Genomic DNA, 22,372 nt, shown 5'->3' on the forward strand with positions numbered 1-22,372 from the left:
ACGATTATGTAAATGATGTTATTATGCAAATTTTGATTTGATGAAATTACATCATTTGCACAATTATGACACAGGGAACATCACTGTTGCTATCGAGGAATAAATAAAAACATAATCTAGGAAACAAATAGCTGTCTATGAAAAAATCATTAACAATGTGAACCCCAGCCATCAATCAGGGAGAACATCTAGATTTTAGGATCTTTTACATGTTCTGGAAAATTAGTGACAATTATTTTTACTTTCCAAAGCTTTATTTTTATATAAATAGAATTTATAGACTTCATAAAAAGTTTCCGGACTTAACAGAAAGGTTGACATTGTGTGCATATCTCTTTATTAAAAAGATGCCTTTCTGCTAAAGATCTGTTGCATGACTCACAGAGAGATCACCATCATCTAGATAATTTCTTGGAGGTCTAATTCATTTCTGCTGCATCAGCACTCTTCATCATTTCCTGACTTTGCTGATAGTGACACACATTATATGAGTCTGTTGATTCCTGGTGGCACTGAGCTAAAATTTGAGGTTCTCACATTATGCTACATATGTAACACAAGTAACTCAAGGATTGAGTAAGTAAGAACTTCTACTTCAAGATAACTGATAAAGGGGTCCAGTAAAAAATTTGATTTTTACTGTACAAACATGCATCCTACATAATCCAAGCACTGCTGCTAGCAAGCTTTCTTAGCTACTTTTTCCTGCAGCTGAATGTACATCTCCGATCCCTCCCCCACCCCACAATTAACCATTTCTAAATTACTATAATTATAAACTGTGCTTTGTTTTCTATCCTAAATATATTCTTTACAACAGAGGAATCCAAATTTATTCTTTATAATAATGAGTTTCTTTTTTAAAATACTTGATGGGGACAAAGCTAACAGCAGCAGCAATCCAAGAAAAGCTCTCTTGACTCATTTTCAAAGCTCCACTTCCAATGTAAAATACCATGCTGTCTTTGGACATTAGACCTTTGATCAAGTTGCTTCTTAACAATGTTTTATTCAGGTTCATACGCTCAAGGTTCTGACCCCACACCTCAAAAAGTCAAAGGATAGAAGGGTCGAAGGCGAATCAAGAACACATTTATACCATTCATGTTTTAAATAGATGAGGACGTTGATGGCAGGTGGCATTCCTGAAGGTTTGAGCTACTTGCCATTTGGCAGATAAGGAACAACAAAATAGGAAAACAAGACAGCAGATGAAAAGCTGGGTTTGTATTCAAAATCACCATTAGTATGGCTAGGTGATTAAGTGATTAAGTTTGGACTACAAAACTGAATTCTTTAAGATTAAAATATAATCTTGCTGATTAGGATGGAATGATGTGTTTTTGTAATTTGACTATTGATAAGGGGTGAGGTATGAAAGAAGAGCTTTTTTAACTGAAGTACTAGGGAAGGTACTAAGTTAACTCAATTTTTTACACTTGTCTGGAGGGAGAAGGAGTCATATTTTATTTATCTTTTTTCCATTTCTTTTCACTTTTTTTACTTTTTATATCTTTGCATATTTCCTTGTATTACTTTTTTCAAATTTTGTATTTGTAAACTCTAATAAAATTATTGGGGGGAAAGGAACAATTTGTATCCTTCTAAACAAGCTCCCATCCGTGACCAAGTTCTGCTAAGCTTCAGTAAGAATTGTGTGGTTGAAATCCAACACATTTGGAGCACATTAGATTGGACAAGGTTACACAGTCATTGGAAACAGTTAAGGTTTTCCTTGGATATGCAAAAAAACAAGGTTCATCTAAGCTACTATTCTGTAGTCTAGTCATAGAAAATTGTACTTAATTTGTGGAAAAGTGATGTAAAAGTTTTTCCTAGAAATCAGGGAAGTAAAGATGAGATTCCCCAAACATAGACAAAAAGTACATCAGTTCTTTTCATTAGCATGCAACAATTCACGAGCTGCTTTTATTACAAGAAAGAAAACTCAGTAAATTAGAATAAATATGACAATTAAAATGTGTTGTAGAAATGCATTCTTAAAATAAATATCAAATATCCTTACGTTTAAAACAATATGCATCAAATTTGCTATCTGGGTAAGGAAAGCCAGTTTGATTCTCAAAGCGATATAGCGTTCGTACTCCAAGTAAACCTCCACCACACTGGATTCTTGCCACAGAAGCCGGATAGCGCACACTGCCATCTGCCAGCCAGCCATAATCACATTGGTCAAAACCATTTCTCCAGGCAGCATGCAGATCACCAACTGAAGCAAGAACTGCCTCATGTTCTTCACACAGAGTTTGGGCTTCTTTGAATGTTACCTTGTTGGGAGAAGTTACATGGAAGACATCACCTATAAAAATGAAAACAAATTAACTTTTTCAAAGAGGAATGCATGCCACAAATGATTTAAATGGAAAAGTTATTTTTAACATTATTGCTGTAATAAAATGAAGCTATTTTTGTACTACTGGTCTGATTTGTTGTTCTGATAAACTTTACCCTTAGCACAACGTGGCATAGTGGTATATAAACAGAAATCAAGTTTGAAGGAACAAATGCAATGTTAGAATGAGCTTCTGATTTGCTTCTGTATATAACAATTCTTGTTGAAATTGCACCATTATACAATGTAGATTTGGAAAGGGCCATTTAGGCCACTGATTTAGGTCCACTGATTGCAGAAATCAATATGAAAACTTTCCTGAGAAATTTTTAATTGATCCGTGTTCCTGAAAAACCATTTCCTTTACTATTTATTTATATAAAATATCTATATGGCCACTCATCTTTCACAACTCTGGGCAACTCATAACAAAAATAAAACCAAGAAATAATAAAAGCCATAAAACACAGTACAGAATCTAAAAGCCTCAGCCATCCTCCTTGGATGCCTCCAGCAAACCATCCAGCCTATCCCAGGATGAAGTTTCCATCTCACTGTCTCCAGCAACTGGGAGGAAAACTAGCTGAAGGCTGAAAGAATGAGAGTCTGCCAGATTCTATGGGGAAGGGTGCTCCACAGGAACCTAGGTTCTTAAGATGTAATTGTACATAAAAGATGTTGGGAGATGAAGCGAAAAAAGGCTGTCCAGGGATAGGTCAGATATGAGACAGTACAGTCTGTAATTGACTACTGGGCAGGGCAAGAGCTCAGAAGAGACCTCTAGTTTTTTGGGTTGTAAAGGAGATGGGGCAGAATTGTACTTTCAGCTATGCAAGATTCTGCTAATGTAGCTTTACAATAAAGTAGAATTAGCTTAGTTGGTGAGGTTGACACTAGGTCCCACTAGATGTCAACACTGAAGGGAAGGAACCTGGAGCATGTCATTCTATATGACCTGGCAGGATGGACAAATATCCTTAGGGGGAAGTACTCCTGCAATAATCTTGTGTGTAGGGCTTTAAAGGTGATAACCAACACCTTGAAGTTCATCTGGAAAGAACTAGGAACCAGTGCAGGTTGCACAAAAAGCAGCGTAATGTGAACAAACAAGCACTGCTGCATTTCTCAGGAGAAACTTCTGGGTGGTGTTCAAGAGCAGCCCCAAATAGAGCACATTATAATATAATGAAGAAGTAAGCAAAGCATCGATAACCATGAGCAAGACTTCCCTGTTCCACAGGATAAAAGGGCACAATTGGCCCACAGGATCTGGGGAAAGCCCCCTCTGGTCATGGCTGCCACCTTGCTCTTTGAGCAGGAGTTAAGAGTCCTGGAATACTCCCAAGTTATGGACTCCGTCTGGGGAAATGGGACCCACTAATGATCAAGGTTAACACATTATGAGACCTTGGGACAGGCACAAAAAACTAAAGCCACTCTGTTGCTAGGGTTGAGTTGCAGCTGGTTCTTCCCCACCTATAGTTTCCAGGCATTGGATCAGCAGCACCTCAACAAGTTTCACTCATTCATTTTTCCTATGGTCAGATCTCAGATACTATATGCTTCTTGGTTTAGCAGTCTTTCTCTTTTGCAAACCATAAATCAGCAAAGGCATTTTATAAATATGATCATCATATCTTTGTCATATTTAAAGAACAAGAAGAATTCCTAATAGTTCAGGATTATTAGGGCATGAATGTGCAAATTTAATGCTTAATAGTCCCACATACAATTTCTTCTATATAAACTAATTTCTATCATTTCTTCCTACAGGGAAAAAAGAAAACAATCTAGTTGAAATTCATAGCACTGAGGTATTCAGTCTTCCCTAAAGACATCATTTCAAGGGAGCACAATATTCCTCAGGGTCCTTGCAATTTACAGTCTCTTGTGAAAATTCTATTCATCATGATGAGTATTTCCCAATAATTGGAGATGAGTAAATGACTGGAGATATCCACATCTTGTTAGAATGGCTGAATTCGGGGGTGGGGGTGGGGGAGTCATTTCAAAAAACAATGTATAGATCAGAGTTTATGTACTGTGAAGACAGAAGTACCAGCTTTCCTGCCAGAACACCTGAATATATCCTCAACATCTCTGATAACAGGATACTATTTATGCAGATGACTAAATCACAGTAACACTTTTCAATAAAACAATAAAAATGCCATTAACTTCAACACTATATTACTGCTAACACTGCTATTCTGTCAAGTATTTTCTGCTCATAAATATTCCCTTGGGTTTTCAATTTGACCCACTAGTTCTCTCTTTGTTTTATATTTAAAAATAAATAAATGTGAAGCTTGCATTCTACAAAACAAAATGATCCTGTCAAGCTTTCTATTTCCAGAAATGATAGTGATGAAACAGGCTTTCCAAAATTTCAAATACAACCTGATTTGGAAAAGTTGGGAACTTTTACTTCTATTCCATTGAATTCATCAAATTATAATAAATGTTAGCAAAATCAACTAAGGCATTCAGCACTGCAGTCTATAATGAGGTGGGGATTTATTACCATTGCAGAAATGTAGATGCTGAATAATGTACTGTATCTGCAGAGCCAAGGAAAGTTTCCCAAACAAAACAGTTTAGATGTATTTTTCCCACATGTTCCACGAAAACATAGAGAAAATCCATCTGGCAAACTTGTGAATGACACAGCCACAAACATTAGAAGCAATGTAAAGTAGCTAGAAAGAAGGGAGTGGGATTTGAGAGTTAAAAGTGATCTCCAATGTTTTGATAGCTGGGCTCCATCCTGAGAGTAACTCAGCAAAAATTTTAAGGCAAACAACAGAGCCAGGAGCAAGATAGTTTAGCTTTCCCTATGCCTTACAATAACAACTCTGACATGGAAACCAAGACACTCTTTGGAATATATACAGCAATGTGATTTCTATTGGCTTGGCTCATAATCAAGGTTAATTGCCTGTTCCCTAAAGTCAAAGCATTGTTAAGAATTTCAAAATTTTATTGTTGTGCATATTTGGACTATTCAACTTAAAGGACATCTGATTTTTTTTTTATCAACAGCAGCTGCACAATCATCAAAACCATAGCCATTATTTCTCCTGTTCCACCGGCCCCCCCAAAAAGCAAGACACTGGCAAATGTTTCGCCTGAAGAACAACAAAGCAAAAAACTCTGTTTCCTCTCATGCCAAAAAACCTGAACTCTAAATAGATGATTAATTATGCTTTCTGTGACATACAATTACTTTGTTGTATGCAGAAATAATGTTTATTTTATTAATAATAAAATGATTTGAAAATTTCTACTCAAACTAAACATAGTCCCAAAGGTAATATTAAAAATTAAACTATATAAATCATAACGAACAAATTAGCATAGTAAATGAAAAGAAGAGATTTACAAACTAGACAACCTGTGACCTGTTGTATCATCATTTCTATTGTGCAATCATTTTATAGATATTTTTTACCTAAACAGATCAACAGAATGACCACAGGCAGGCAAAAAGCAATGGGAGTGGGAATGATTTTCAGCTTCTTCCCCACTGATTGTTTGTGGGGAGCATGCAGGGAAAAAGTCAATGGGGAAGCCAGCAGGGAAGGTTAAAAGTTGCTTGAGTAGGATTTCCCTGAGTTCTTTTGTGTTTATATTGCACCAGCCATTCATACACCTCCAGGAACCCTCCCTGACCCATGCAACATCCTCACACTCCTTTCCCAATTTGCACTGCACCTTCAAGCACCTTCCATGATCACCATGCAACTTGAGTACCCTTCACACCCTTGTGCATCCTCCCTGATCCCCGCCATGCTTCTTATCCCATCAACCTTCACTGCACTTCTTGCACACCTTGTTTCCTTCTCCATCCCAGGAGCAGCCACTTATCTGTCCACTGGCTTGGTGTTGCAATTTCCTGCTGGCTTCCCCACTGACTTTGCTTGGGAGAAACCAGCAGGTAATGTCAGTGATCAAAACAGAGTTTAGATTTCCTGCTGGTTTCCCCATCAACATGTGGGAAGCTGCCAGATAGCACTGGAAATTACAATCAGTAATCATTGCAGTATAGCAGCAATGAAGTGGTTTCAACTTTTCCAAATTTCAATTAGAAAGGAGCAATAGGTCCTGGATTTGGGATGCATTCTGTAAGTTAGCCCATTTGAGGTACCTTTATTTAAAAAATGTTGCCCTATGATGTACTGTTTTGCACAACTGAATGTTACAAAAGACAAGAGATTTTAAAAATATACAGATAATATATAGATAAATCATGTTTTAAGCCATATCTAAAACTAAACAAGGAAAGAGACAAAGTAAACCTTTGAGAAGTCAATAGCATGAATAAAGTGCTCTGTCACATGTTCCTTCCATGATAACCTCTTTTCTGGGTGGGACAAATTAAGAAATTCAAAGAACACCTTAAGCTTATATGGGAATAGGCAGAGCTTCAATAGCTATATTCTTATCTCAAACAGCTTCATGTGCCGTTTGCCACAGTGACTGGACATGATTAAACTTGAACCATATGGAGGCATCCATCAAAGGCATTCTGCTGCAGAGGCAGATCAGAAATATTTTACAACATATACACTTCAAACTTAATAGTACACAATGCTGCCCAATTTATTGGGATCTGAAGCAGAAAATCCCAATAGCAACTGCCTGCTCCAAGGAAAAACACAGTAGATGAAATGTAGTAATCGAAAATCTGCTGACATTTCAAGAGCCTAAATTGGTTCCTGAGGCATTGAACTCACTTTACTCAATGGATATGAACATTTTTTTCCACTCCTGACTGATCATTTCTCCCAATATGAAGCATTCTACCTCCTTTTAATACTCATGTAATCATCCTCAACATGAATATTGTTGTAATGTAATTAATTGCAATGTAACATTCATTATCAATAGAGGGATTTCTTCAGTCTTTCTTGATAACTAATGGTTTTGGTTATGGAGCAGTCTTATGGGTTATATGTTATATTTATGTGTAGAAAGATGGCATTTACCCCTAATGTTTGGAAGAGTGTTTGTTATAATTCTTTACAAAGGGAAAGGTAACAATAATGTATTCAAAAACTACCAGAGGATTAGTTTCTTAGGTGTGTCTGGAAAGGTTCTAGCAGAATTCTGACTGAAACAGTATGAAAGGTAACCATTAATAATATCTGTAATAATAATAATAATAATAATAATAATAATAATAATAATAATAATAATAATAATAATAATAATAATAACAACAATAACAATAACAACAACAACAACAACAACAATGCAATGCAACTTTGGGTCAGACAAGGGGCACCCAGCCCACAGGCTAGGATTCCTGCCATGCAATTTCCAACATTGGTCACTTATCAATGCAACTCACACTGTCTAGTAGTAGGCTGAAGTCTTTACTTACTTAAGGGGAAGCGTAGCCCCATTCAGCACAAGTTGTACACCATTTCCTAGTCTCAGGAATTATCAACAGACAATTGTATCAAGGTTCACTTTCAATTTAATTGTCCTTTAATGTATTCAGACACTAATGCAGCACTTCCAGTGGCGTAGCGTGGGTTGTCAGCACCCGGGGCAAGGCAAGTAATTTGCGCCCCCTAACCCATGGATTTTAGCACTCGAGTCTCTTCCACTAGATTAGTTAAAGAAACCCTTAGCCCCTAAGCACATGTATTGTTTGTCCCTCCCCCAGATAGTCCCTCGCTCTCTCTCCGCACCGCACGCCTGGCACCTCCCCCTCCACAGTGGGCAGCGACCCGGCGGCTCGGATCGGATTCGCACAGCCAGCACTGCAGTGAGAGAGAGTGAGTGAGCCAGGCAGGGGCAGAGAGCTGTGAGTGCGAGCGCCCCCCCAGATGTTGCGCCCGGTGCGGCCGGCCCCCCCTGCACCCCCCACGCTACGCCACTGAGCACTTCCACAACTTGTTAGCCACAATGCATAGTGCTAAAAAGAAAGAAGAAATAAATGTGTTGCTTACCATTTATGCTTCCAACGTAGCAATAGACATCATAAGTTTCATTAGGAAGGCGATATCCATAGGATCTGACTCCTTCTTTTCCCATCATGTCCCCATAACAGCCAGCTCTAGGTTGCCTAATAGGATATCTGCAGTACAGTAAGTGAAATAAAGTAAAGTAAATGAATAATAGAGAACAACATGTTATCTTGCTACCATAAATGTAATCAAGCTATTAGATACACCATCAAAAAGCCACTTGATCATCTCACCTAACAGTTTGATCAGCCAACCAGCCAGCATCACATTGCTCAAATCCATCTTCATATGCAGCTTTCAGTTGTTCAGGATTTGCAATCATAGCACCATTCTCCAAACAGGTGTCCTGAGCCTGTTTGAAAGTCATAGTGTACCTACTGGTAGCCGCACGATAGTGAAACACAACACCTGCAAAGATAATAAACTTATATTGCATCAACTTTTATTTAAAACTAAATTATCCTAGGCAGTGAGGTCAGAAAGAGCATTCAGAAAGGTTTTCAGATTGTATTCTATGCCCCTATTAACAGTACAAAGATTTTTTATAACTATCTTTTGCTCAGTTTAGAAATCTGCAAGCTACAGAAACCATCATTATTCAATTTTTTTTTGCATCATAGTTCTGTATTTTTCCAATAGCCTCTGGCCTATATGGAAATAAAACTGAAGACTTCATGCAAAATAAATTGTCAGTTCTTTGTCTTCTATTCTATACTGCAAGATAAAAAGACTTCTAAAGGAATATGAGAGTCATGTAGAATTATTACAGTTATATAAAAGTCTGACAACAACTATTTGGGTCCTTGTCTGAGGAACAAAGCAGTGAAGAGTAGAGCAAATATCTTCCAGACATATTTCTATTCTTCTGTTTAAAAAAAAATTGAAAAGGACAAAACAGTGGCTAAATCGCTTATATAGAGATTGTGGCTTTAATCAGAATTTTAAAATATGACCAAGTATCCCATTCTTTTCTTTTGCATTTTTCATCATTATTTTGAGTGTATTTTTAACATAGGAAGCATCAAGAGATCTAAATTAATGGAAAGTTTAGCTCATAACATTTCACTGTAATGAAAGAAGATACCAAAAATGTTCACATAAGTATATAATTAATCTATATTGCTATTAGTCGGCTAAGATTTCTTAACAGTATTTGGAGAGTCTAGATTCCACCATGTTCTTATTGTGAGAAAAAGACAAATATATGTTAGAAATATATGTACTGCTGTGGAATTTCCCATACAGTATATTGTATCATTGTTTATTTTGCTGTTAGCACAGTAACTCCTACACTTGCAACGGCACAATGTTGCTATTTTTGAGGGAACACCTGCTGCCAGCATCAAGTTCCCTTCGTCCAGTGCGCTCGCAGAGGGAGCGTCTTCTCAGAGTGCCGCTGGTAAAAGATTGCTGGCGGATAACACCCAGGGAGAGGGCCTTTTCTGTGGGTGCGCCTGCCCTCTGGAACCAGCTGCCTGTGGAGCTCAGGACTGCCCCTGACCTTCGCTCATTCCGCCGGGACCTGAAGACTTGGCTCTTTGAGCTCTCTGACCCCGGCTGAGAATTTTAACTGGGGTTTTATTTTCAGGGATAATTTAATCTTTTAATTCTCTTTTAACTTTGTATTTTATATTGATGTGATTTTAAAATGCCGTGTAAACCACCCTGAGTCCTTCGGGAAAGGGCGGTATATAAATCTAATAAAATCTAAATCTAAAATCTATTTTGTATTGAAATACGGTATGTATACCTGCAACTATGCCATAACTCTTTCAAGTGACTTCTTTGCAAGACACAAGCTTTGTGTCACTAAAGTTTGAAGGTTTTAGACTCAGTGGGTCCCAGATTCACTCCAGCAATAAAAGAGCTTGATCCATTCTCACCAAGCCTAGTGTCAGCTACTTGGACACAATAGACCATAACATTTCCTGTCTCAGTTAATGAACTGGAAAATGGTTTCAAATGCACTTTAGTCGTAAATAGATGAAGCTATTGATCTGCCCAGCATACTTCTTTATTTTTCTTAAAATGTAATACCCTGATTTAGTTTCATGACTTATTTCTTCTCACAAATTCACAGGTTGTTGCAAACTAAGTTCAGAGATCTTCACAGCTGTATAGACAGATTAATTAGAATGGGGTTTTTTTTCCCTTTCTCAATCATCACAAGACAAGGTCATTTCAAAGGACCTATCTTTTTAAAATCAAAAATAAAGTGTAAAGCATTGCAACAGGAAAACAAACAATTAAATATAAAAAATGGAAACACTTTTTATATTTTGATAAATTATATCTTGATAAATCACAAGCACATTTATTTAAGTATAAATTTCACTCATTTTAGCGATTTGGTAAGTTTATTTTTAAATAAATATTTAGCAGTTTGATACTGTGATAACAGAAAGTGATAAAAAGGCTTAAAGTTTGATTAAAACAACTGTTTTTATTCTGCTATCCAGGAATCCCTGGTGCCCATGAAGGTACTTCAAGTTAAGTGCTGTCACTAAAAAATTTTAAAAAGTTGTTGAAACCTTACAAAGCTACCAAAACTTACTTTTTAGTCTTCTTGCTCAAACTCTTGAAAGGCTTCAGAAAAAATGTCTTCATATTTTTAGATTTGGCAATGTTGCCAAATATTAAACTGCTACAGTCATCATTAATAGTAGTATTAAGACACAGGAATAGGCTGAATCACTGTTATATGTCATCAGCAAACTTTAAATTGCTACATTATCATTGCAAATTTTTAGGATTGCTACATTACGTAGCAGCCCTCAAAATTTGCAATGATAATGTAGCAATTCAAAGTTTGCTAATCACATATAAAAGTGATTCAGCCTATTCCTGTGTCTTAATACTACTAGATTTAGAACTGTCCAGTACATTAAACTTGTTTATATTAGAAGTACTGTAGGATAAATCCCATAAGGATATATGGTAGGAAGAATTGTTTAAACATTTCCAGTAGCTAACTAGTGTTTGCTATGGCCTAAAATTCCCTATTAACTCAGATGATTTAAAGACTTTATGATCCCCACCACCATGGGACAAGTACATTTAACATAAATACAAGAACGTGTGTCTGTTTCCAGCTTTTGAAATTTCTGGACAAACCATGCCAGCTTTTTTCTCTTAGCTTCTCTTCATTATAAAAGAAAAAAGTCTGGTAATCTTTTGATTGGTAAGAAAAGTTAGTACCTGAGTTTGGTTTTAATTGGAGATGGTCATTTTTAATTATGCATTTTTAGATTACAAACTTGTGACTCCTAGGATAGCAGACATAATTTTCTGATATGCAGTAATCAGATAATGGATTTCTCACTCAGCATAAACTCCCCTTCATCCTTTTGCATTTTTTGAGGAAAAAGTGCTGAAGGCATATGAATTCAATGGAAATTTGAGAATGGAATCCCAAATGCGTTTAGGCAGTAGCCCTAAAAGTTGGCTGATCTATAAAATCAAGCAATTCTAATCTCTATATTCATGTCATGAAAACATTTATTTATTTATTTATATTTTTATTTATTTATTTATTTATTTATTTATTTATTTATTTATTTATTTATTTATTTATTTATTGGGTTGAACTCTGCTTTATTGATGTACAAAGTGGCTTCTGACGATCCATCTCTTAGCAGCAGGTAACATATTATTTATTTAATCCCATTTATATTCCGCCCTTCTCCGAAGACTCAGGGCGGCTTACAATCTAAGCACAAATCAATGTGCTTAGCAATAGCCTTCATTCTATGTATAAGCCTGCTTATTAGGGCTTTCAGGGGGGCCCCCAAGCGGCATTTTTACAAAGTCAGCTTATTGCCCCCAACAATCTGGGTCCTCATTTTACCTACCTCGGAAGGATGGAAGGCTGAGTCAACCTTGAGCCTGGTGGGATGCGAACCTGCACTAGTTGCAGGCAGCTGGTGCTACTTAAGGAGGCTTTAGCCCACTGCTCCACCAAGGCTCTTTTAAAGAACTTCCCTGTATTTATCCTTTCATAAGAGCTCCCTTCCACAAAGTTCAAAGTCTCCACCAAAAGTTGGCTTCACATAAAGTGCAAATATATCAAATTAGCACCATGAGTGCAGTAATACAGTATTTTCAGCAGATGTATTGCATCATTGGCTCCTATTCATTTGATGTCTAAATGTCTTAGATCCTTTACACATCTTCCAAGCAGGATCTACAATATATACACATCTTCAATTTATTAATAAAAAGGAGCAACAGATAGGATGGATGTTTCACAGAAGATCAAATGGAGAATGCAAAGAAATTTATGTCCTTGGAAAGCAATAGAGATGCTCTGTTCATTGTACAAATATTCAAGGTGAGAATCTTTTGCACTTATAGAATAATGTGATTCCAAAAGAAACATGATATGAACGCATAAAAATCTAAAGATGGTTCAGAGTGCAAAGGAAGTTAAAGAAAGATAAATTGAGATAGAAAATGGAGACAGAAGAACATGGAGTAATAAAAATAGATGACTATAACATATGCAGGAGATGGTCAGTACACAGAAGCATATCATGGAGATTCAAGTTTAGCAGATTTGGAATAAGAAGGAAAAAAGTAATCTATTGAGAAAGGAAAGAGGAACTAAACATGGAACACACAAAGAAAAAAGAGATTGATTCATTAGCAACAATATTTTGAATACAGACTTCATATCAAGTGTTTAGCACTATGCACCTCTAAGTTAAATTGCTTTCTCAGCATAAAAGTAAAGAAGTACACATTTCAAACTTTTATAAATAGTTTAAAAATGACACAGAATGTCTATGCACTAAATCACATTTTAAAAATTCCTATGGGCTAATTATCCCTATTTTTAGCAGCATGTAAAGAAAATAAGGAAACAATCAGCAACAAAGGACTTTTCCAAAATTGAAAAAGGGAGATATTTGCTTTTTATCTTCTGTCTCCCTTTTCCAATATCCATTTTTTCTTTTTGCTACTTAATCTTTCCCACGTGCTGCTTATTCAAATACAAGGAGCCAGATTTCCATGAAAACAGCCCATCTCCTTATATTTGTCAGGGAGACACAGAAAGGTTGATATATTGCTGACATTCTGACTTAATGAGGTTGTAAAAAAGAAAAGAAAAGCTATACATAAAGATGTCACCTGCCACCCCCTGGCAGTCTAGACCTGCACAAATCTTTTGAAGTTGTCCTGAAAGTCTTGAGTTTCCAAAGGACAGTTATTTTAACGTTTGAAGGCCAGATTAACTGTTGCAACTCATGGGAGGGCATGGTTGATTTAACAAAAGCAACTGAACTTGACTTGGAAGCTGCTCTGTTAATTGGTGATGATGGGAAAGAAATTAGGTTTGAGGTTCAATGCATCTAAACAGGAAACATAACAAGGGACATACATAATTTCTACTGACTATGCCAATTGGACTTAATGGAAGTCCTCAAAGACAGCAGAGGGAAAGGTCTGATAAATCATATTCTTACTGACCCTAAGTAAAACCATGAGAAAGAAAAATGGCATAAAATATTGCTGCCAAATTAGTATTTCTCTGTGGTGAATATTAAAATTTCAATTCATTTTTATTTGATAACTGTAATTTAAATTTCACAAAGTAATGCAATAGTATGGTAAATGGAATTCTCACCATCAACTGCCAGTGAAACAATGTCTTGGGTATCTTCAATTCCATACATTACATCACAGCGATAAATCCCAGCATCACTTGCACGTAACTTCACCATAGTTAATGATGCATCACCAATGTCTTCTGGATGGCTTGGAACTGACACTCTTCCCTTGTAGCCTTGTCCAATCTTGATATTCCCATTCTGGGCCACCAATACTGTAGTTTCTTTGAGATCTTTTCCACCTTTGTCCTGTTCAATCTTTGACCACTTAATCCGGAGAAACTCACTTATGTTGTGATAGCTTGGAGGCAAAGTCGGCAGAGTTGAAAAAAAGCATGGGAGGGTAGCTCTTCCAGAGAGTGAGCCTTTCACTGGTGGGCTTTTCTCCACTTTAACTGAAAGAAATAACAGTGTATAAGTGAGCTAGTGAAAGTTGATCGACATTCAATGCACAAAGCAGGGATAGTAAGATTAGCCTTTCTCTTTGCAACTCAAAGCTTAAGCAGCAGTGTAAATGAGAAAGAAATTATAGACATGAAATTCTGATTTTATCATTGTAAACTTAAAATCATAAATAAATGTAAGATTATGAAGGTTTCAGGAAAATACACCTTTGATTCTAAGCACGGGTTCAAATCACATTTCAAAACTTTTCTAGGATGAGATGAAGTCAACATTCAACAAAGAATATTCAAACTGATAATGGAGTTCTGGAGATGGCAAGCAGAATATGTGCAGGTAGTCCTTGACTTGTGATTGTTTAACAACAGTTCAAAGTCAGGGTTTGGAAAAAGTGACTTACAACCTGTACTCACACCTACAATCTGTCATTGCCTAATCACAGTTCAGGCAGTTGGCACCTGGCTTGCATTTAAGACTGGTTGCCGACGCCTGCAGTCACATGGTCATGATTTTCTATTCTCTTTTGCTGATTTCCAACTGGGAAAGTTAGATGTGCTTAATAGCAACCATAGTCATAAAATTGACTCTGACTTGACTTATGACAGAAATGCTGGCCACAGTTGTAGTTGAGGACTCCCTTGTACAACCTCACCATTTTTTTCTTTAAAAATCGTACCATGAGAATGGCCAACATTTATTTTAATATACATTAAAAAAGAAAAGATTACATGACTAAAGACCTTCCCTTAAACTTTTTTTCATAGCTATAGTCACTATAGTGGCTGGATGGAGTCACTGAAGCAGTAGGTGTGAGCTTAAATGGACTCCAGAAGATGGTAGAGGACAGGAAGGCCTGGAGGAACGTTGTCCATGGGGTCGCGATGGGTCGCACATGACTTCGCAGCTAACAACAACATAGTCACTGCCACTCGAAACACATCCACTCTTTAGCAAGGGAAAAGATTTTTATTGGTATCCTGATAGAATGCTTGAACTGCAAATGGACAAGCTTATCCAAATGGTGTATCATGAAGAGAACTGCCCATATAGCTTTACTTTAAGCCAGGGGTGTCAAAATCAATTTCATTGAGGGCCGCATCAGCATTGCGGTTGCCCTCAAGGGGCCGGGTGGGTGTGGCCTGGGTGGGCGTGGCCTACTGGGTGGGCGTGGCTAGAGTGCGTATGGCCTACTGGGTGGGCATGGCCAGCTCTACATCGTTCGCATCAAGGGTGCCTATGGGGGCCTGGGCAGGAGTGGGACAGATCTCAGGGTCTCTGGCAGAAGGAGGGTCTCTGGGCCAGGGCCAAGGCAGTGGGGGCCGTTCCCTCACTTTTTCCAGGATGGTTTCGCGGGCCGCATGAAACCACTTCGTGGGCCGGATCCGGCCCCCGGGCCTTGTGTTTGACATGTCTGCTTTAAGCAGTCACTGAAGTAGATCAGGGCTGGGCAATCCCCAGGTTGTATTATTCCCCTTACCCAACCCTGCCCACCCATCAATTCCAGGCATTTTGTTGTTGTTTCTGGGATTTTTGAAGATTCTAATGGCAAAATTCAGGGGCAAAATGATAGTTTCTAATTTATGACTTTCTCCCCTATTTTAAAAATCAAGGAAGCACTAAAATAACCTCTTACAGGTTTCATAGATCTATTTTGAGTTTAACTTGCTGATTCCCTGACCCAAAGTTTAAGCCGTGCTCTAGTGGCATCATCACATCACTGCAAGGGCAAAACAAGGCAGTTCCAAGTTCATTTTGCATGGTGAACCTAATCACATAAATTTCTAAGTTAAAAAAGTATCATTATATTAACAATGGAAACTTCCAGTTTCTTTATATGGGATGCTTCTATACAAAGGAATTTTAAAAATGTATTAATTGGTGTTTCCTGGCCGCATTCATTTAAATAGATTAAATTACTCCAACACATAGTGGAAGAACATAATATATTTATATTATATTCTGCTCAATCATATCTGATTCTCTTTAAGCCTCCTTTAAAAGGGCTTAATGCTAATGATATGCATAGTGATTCCATATGAGAAATAATCCCGTTCATGTTGCCAGCATGTTTCTAATGGAAGATTTAGGTGCATGTTTGGAACTAAACTGTGCAGAACTCTTGTGTATACTTTAATCATGGCAAGATCTAACTCTCCTTCCTGATTTCAACATAAGAGAAGACCATTGAAATTCAATGATCCCAATAAAAATTTATCATTTGGCTTTTTCTTCACTCTGAACAGCTGGCTTGGTAAAAATCCATTCCATTTATCCTGTCGCATAAATCCAATATTAAATGAAAGGCGTGAAGGACATTTGCCAAAAGCAAGTGAAAAAAAATTAGCCGGTAAGATCTATGGACCAAGAGTTGGTTTATGTTACAGCAAAATAAATGATGGAGTAATTCTATGCAAGAGTTAATTCATATTTACCATGTATCCTAGGAAAAAAGGAACGTTTTCTTTCTTTTCAGAAAAATATTTCAGACAGCCAGTTGTTCCCTTTTAATTATTTCCTTTCTAACCTCAGGGCTTAACGTATCACTCAAATAAAATATTCCTCAGTAGTTTGGAAGGAAGGAAGGAGGGGAAAATTAAAATTTATGGATGGTTCCTACACGATTAAAGAACTTTTACCATCGTTTATATCTCTGCAGCTGCAAACACTTTACAGTAGACTGTTTCCATCCAATATTAGTATATGGCTAAGGATAGCGCTGGCTACTGTTCATATAACCTGCCTGCTGTGCATCTGGAACAGGAACTACATATTTGCTAGATCTACCAATCCTTAATCCCTCATGAATTTATTCAATGTGGTTTGGCAGATTAAGATATAAAAGCAGTTTCTGCCCTTTTCTTTTCATTAATTGAGAATAATTGAGAAACACACATATCTATAAATAATTCCTGACTACAGCACAAAATGAACACTGCTTATTTGCAAACATTATTTCTTTTCTTTTTTAATTCTATGCTTAGAAATACAGAATACATGAGAAATATAACTTGTATTAGATTAATACATTAATTAATTAAAAGAATATTTATTCATATATATTAAATGTTGAGGAAGGGAATTAAAAGAAAGTTACTATGAATCTTCCACCCAATGAATGAGGAAAGATTCTGCAAAGTTATGCACATGGCATCCATTGTTGGAGGGTGTCAAAAAAAGTCAAAATGATGGCTATAATCATGCAATAGTCAGTCACCTTTTTTTTTTACTTTTTTGACATCTTCTTCCCTTGTAGCTTTGCCAGATTATGCTGTCCAAAAATACTTGTTTAAGTGAAGGGTAACATATTGTCTTCTCCAAGAACAGGAAAAACATCGCAAACCGAGTCATATTTTAAGACTAGCAACAGAATAGTAATTTGCACTGCATTTGAAGGTTGCAGGGTCATATATGACTCACAATGTTTAATGATAACTGACATGATTAAACATAATGTGACATAATATCATAATACAATTGCCTGTTACATAACCTGGAACTTTGTTCCTTCAATTCCTCTTAGCAGCTGCCTCCTTCTGCCAAATATGATCTGCAAAAACAGCACCATCACTCAGCAGCCATTTTGTTGCTAGGGTTGTCCAGTTCTGCAGTCCAGATCTATTATCCCTAATATGGCCAGTCTGTAGTGTTAGTAATAAGGACTTTTCTAACATTGTAAGATGTTGGTCTGAGAAAAATGGAAAACCAATTCTGTAGAGGATAGGCAGAACAAGGATGGATGGATGGATGGATGGATGGAAGGAAGGAAGGAAGGAAGGAAGGAAGGAAGGAAGGAAGGAAGGAAGGAAAGAAAGAAATAAGCAGGTTCTACTTCTTCCCCGCTTAGGTGACATGATGTCTGACCTGTGCTATTTAAAAACACTGTCACTAAATGTAACTCTACAGCTTCCCTTTGGAATGAAAAGCAATAATAGGAGCATAATGTGCAGAATACATGATAAAAAATATATGTGTGAATCCAGACAAGCTTCTCCTCATGATCATGGGCAAGTTGGAATCTTAAACTATATCAGATTTTTAATTAAAGCCATTAATCTCAAAATGAATCTGTATTAACTGTAAATGATATCTCTCCAAATGAAAGTGTGTTGAGGAAGCAAGGTAACATCAGAATAGTCCCTTTTTACCCAGAAAATGGTTGCTTATCTGCATCACACCAAAACACATGCCAAAGGAGATTCCCTGGCAGGTCCTGGAGGAGAAAAGAGAAAGCCAAAGCTTGCAAAATTACATCATGGGGACTCTAGAGCATATAAATTCTCCTCAAGTTATGACTACTGGAATTATGACCACTGGCACTGGAAATTCAGTCACTACATGATGGTGTTATTAAACAAGTCACCATTATATGACTGCAGCCAGTTGTATGTTACCATAGTCTTAAAGAATCACATGGTTGTTAAGCGAATCATACAGTCTTTAAATGAATCCAATTGACTTAACTTGTTGGGAACAAGCTGGGAAGGTCACAAATCACAATTATGTGACTGCAAGACGCTGCAAGCATGTGAGCGGGTTGCCAAGTGCCGAAACTGTGATCAGTTATTGTGGAGGATAATGCAGCAGTCGTAACTTTTGAGAATGGGTCATAAGTCACTTTTTCTAAGAACCGCTGTAAAATTGAACTGTCATTAAACAACTGGTTGTAAGTCAAGGACTACAAGAGTAGGAAATAAGAATATAGGGAACACAGTTAATTGAACTGCTTCTGTTCAACAGGAGCTGCTGACAGGCTAAGTGAAATGCTCTCTGAGAGCCAGAAATCTACTATTTCAGTCATTTGAAATCATGCTAAAATAATATCTAATCAGGCTAAAATAATATCAATTCATGCTAAAATAATATCCAAGGCAAGTGGCAACACTGATAACAATAGATCAGAAGCTGAGGAAGTAAAATCACTCTGACTGGCCTGAAAGGTAACCTTGGAAAGCCAGACCACTGCAGAAAGCTCATTTAACAGCAGGTCTGCAAGGAAATTGCTCCATCGGAGTGTGAATTAATAATTGAAGCTACTGAAAATGACTGCATAGGAGACAAGAGTTAGGAGCCTCAGCAGATTTTCCCCTTGGATTATAAAGAACATTTTTATAATATGCAAGTTTACTTATATCTGGACCACTGACATATAATCAGTAGTTATGGACTCTGACTTTTAACCTACATGGAAATATCAAATGAGGGGGGAAAAACACAAGGGAGGAGGACAACACAACAATAATTGCTGATGATGACGAAGAAATATCCAGTGACTGTTGATTAATATGATTCAGAACTAAAGAACTGTCTGTCATCAGCATAATTTGCGTTGCTTGATCTGATTAACATCAAGGTCAAAGAACCTTTCTTATTCATCTACCCTGAGCCACATACATTGATCTGAATTTTAAATAAGCTTGCATTTCTAGTTTCAAATAATCTATTTATGAGATTATGAAGTTCTACATTTCGAGACTACTGATACTGGGGAAAGATGGTGTTTTTTAAAAAAGTAAGCAGAAAAGGGTTAACAGTTTTACAAAATAAGCAATGAAGGAGCAAATTAAAAGAAAAAAAAATTTCTCTGTACTAGTGCTAAACCATTGCCATGAAAAAATGACAACCAGCTCAAATGGGCATTAATCAAGTTCATGCTTTTAGGCTATGGTAGCTATTAACTAATGTCAAGTCTAGAGCCAGTAATATTTCTAAACTAGTAGTCATTGGGAATGAAAGCAGAAAAATGCTACTGCTCTTACACCCTTTTATAAGCCAATATAGGAGCAAGATGCTGAACCAAATAAATTGTTAATCTAATAAAACACTGTCAGCAGCAAGAAAAAAAATAACATAAAAATGGGAACAAATCCCATGAATGGAACAATTACATACTGATATCTAATGCTACTATCTAAATCACATAATCTGCATGCTAATGTCATAATGCAGGGACACTATTTGCCTCGCTTGCCTTCCTATGGCTGACGTTTTGAACAGCATCCTTATGTTCTAGTGCTCCATACCTATAGACAAAGAAAAATTGACAAGTACAGTGTACAGTATAACCCTAAGACGTCCCAATGATATTTATGAATTTACCTTATGGGAATCATTGTTGTAATTAATTTTTCATCTTGAGCGATAGTCACTAAAAATAGCTGCAAATAATGTCTGATAGCTATCCACACAACTACTCCAATTTTAAAGATATCATTGTATCAGACTTATTTCCTGAATTATTTTTCCATTTATATGTTGTGTGTCAGTGCTGCAGTACATGCTGATGGGATAAAGTGAAGTGCCAAAGCTCTTAGTTTTCAACTATGAATTCCGTCTGATTATAGTTCTTTAGTTAGTATGCACAGATAGAATACACCTTAGAACAGGGGTGTCAAACTCGCAACGTGTCGCAATGTATCACAACTTTTTTTCCATTGCCGGGTGGGTGCAGTTTTGGCATGACGCATCTGGCCAGCAGTTTGATACCCCTGCCTTAGAACAAGAATTTCTTGAACATCTATTCCAGGGGTGTCAAACTTGCCATGTCAAGTGACATGTCGCGACGTATTGTGACTTTTTCCCCTTGCTGGAGCTTGGGTGGGCATGGCTTCCGCGTGATGCATCTGGCCCATGGGCTGGCATTTGACACCCCTGACCAAGTCCTTTTCCAAAAAGGCCTATGTATTCACTTTCTAGGCAATTGAAACAGCTGTGTAGTTTAATTTAAAGAGAGACAGTTCTATATCCAGGCAATCCAGAAAAAAGCTGTATGTACTTTACATCTCATGTCCTAAAAATCAGGAACAGAATTTTTATCACCATATTCCTTCTGATGTTAACCAGAATTCCAGCTCCCCTTTATAGGAGGTCTCATATATCTAGCCTTTATTACGCGAAACTAATACTTTTAAACATTGTATCCTTATTTCTAAAAATGTGCTGTTTCCTTTTGAAGTATACTGTATACCAACACACTTACTAAGGATTGAAAGGGAAAAAAGCTTTCCCTTAGAAAGTTTAGCTTGCACTAAGTTGTGACCTTAGTGTAGAAACAACCTATTGAATTCAGATGGAACAGGTTTCAAGTATGACCAGCAGTGTGTTTATCATTACTTTGGCTACTCAGCCCACTATACCAATGTCAGATCAAACTGTATTAGTATAGCATGCAGAACATAAGTCTATCTGTACTGTTAGGTAGATGACTATGGCCTAACTGGTTGGGCTGGCAATATATATAAACTATGATTGTATTGTAGTAATAGAAACTGTATTGTATCACTTTAAATGTGTGATGATTGGCCAACGCTGTTTTTCCAACGGCCATAAGAGGGAGCTAGAGACATAGCTTCTCTCTCTTATTCTCTGTTTTTGTTTTATGCTTGTGATTTCAACATGTTACAAACTTTTATTAATGTTTAAATTATATTATTGTGTAGACTTTGTGATCATCTTTAACATTAATATTTATTTGAAAAACTAAATACAGATAGTCCTCAATTTACAAACTTTCATTTAGCAACTGTTCAAAGTTACAAGAACATTGGAAAAATACCTTATGACCATTTTTTACAGTTAGGACTGTTGCAGCATCCCTATGGTCATATAATCAAAATTCATAAGTAGAGGACTACCTGTATAAATAATAGAAAAGAATGAAATATATGACAATTGAGAGGCACTTGTACTTCCTACAAGATAGGATAAGCAGCCAGACCATCACTACCGTTATATATTTCTGGGAAAGATATGCTGACACTATTCATATGATTTACAATTACAAAATCTCAGCTTGAACACTGTACAATTACAATTACAAAATCTCAGCTATAACACTGTAATCCAATAGCTCCATTTTTAAGGAAAGATAGGTCTTTCCTTCAGCATTTCTTTTCCTTAAAGACAGTTTGCACATAAGTAAGAATCTTCTCTAACTAAAACAACTGCAATTCCCAAACCAGTAATGTATTAAACATCTAGCAGATGTGCATTAAAATAAAGGTCATTGACCTTAAAACAAAACTGAATGCTAC

General features: G+C 36.8%; 1 protein-coding gene across 1 annotated transcript in view; it reads right to left on the reverse strand.

Moving 5' to 3' along the window:
• Positions 1-22,372, reverse strand: part of VCAN (versican) — a gene marked incomplete at its 5' end in the record, with an annotated part of 84,523 nt that overhangs the window by 58,508 nt on the left and 3,643 nt on the right. The window contains 4 exons of the mRNA XM_083357246.1: positions 2,027-2,320; positions 8,314-8,441; positions 8,565-8,739; positions 13,958-14,335. Of these exons, the coding sequence (XP_083213372.1) occupies positions 2,027-2,320; positions 8,314-8,441; positions 8,565-8,739; positions 13,958-14,335 (975 nt within the window). The remainder of the gene's footprint in view (positions 1-2,026; positions 2,321-8,313; positions 8,442-8,564; positions 8,740-13,957; positions 14,336-22,372) is intronic.

The sequence above is a fragment of the Vipera ursinii genome, assembly GCF_947247035.1.
Source record: "Vipera ursinii genome assembly, chromosome: 2".
In the NCBI taxonomy this organism is placed as follows: domain Eukaryota; kingdom Metazoa; phylum Chordata; class Lepidosauria; order Squamata; family Viperidae; genus Vipera; species Vipera ursinii.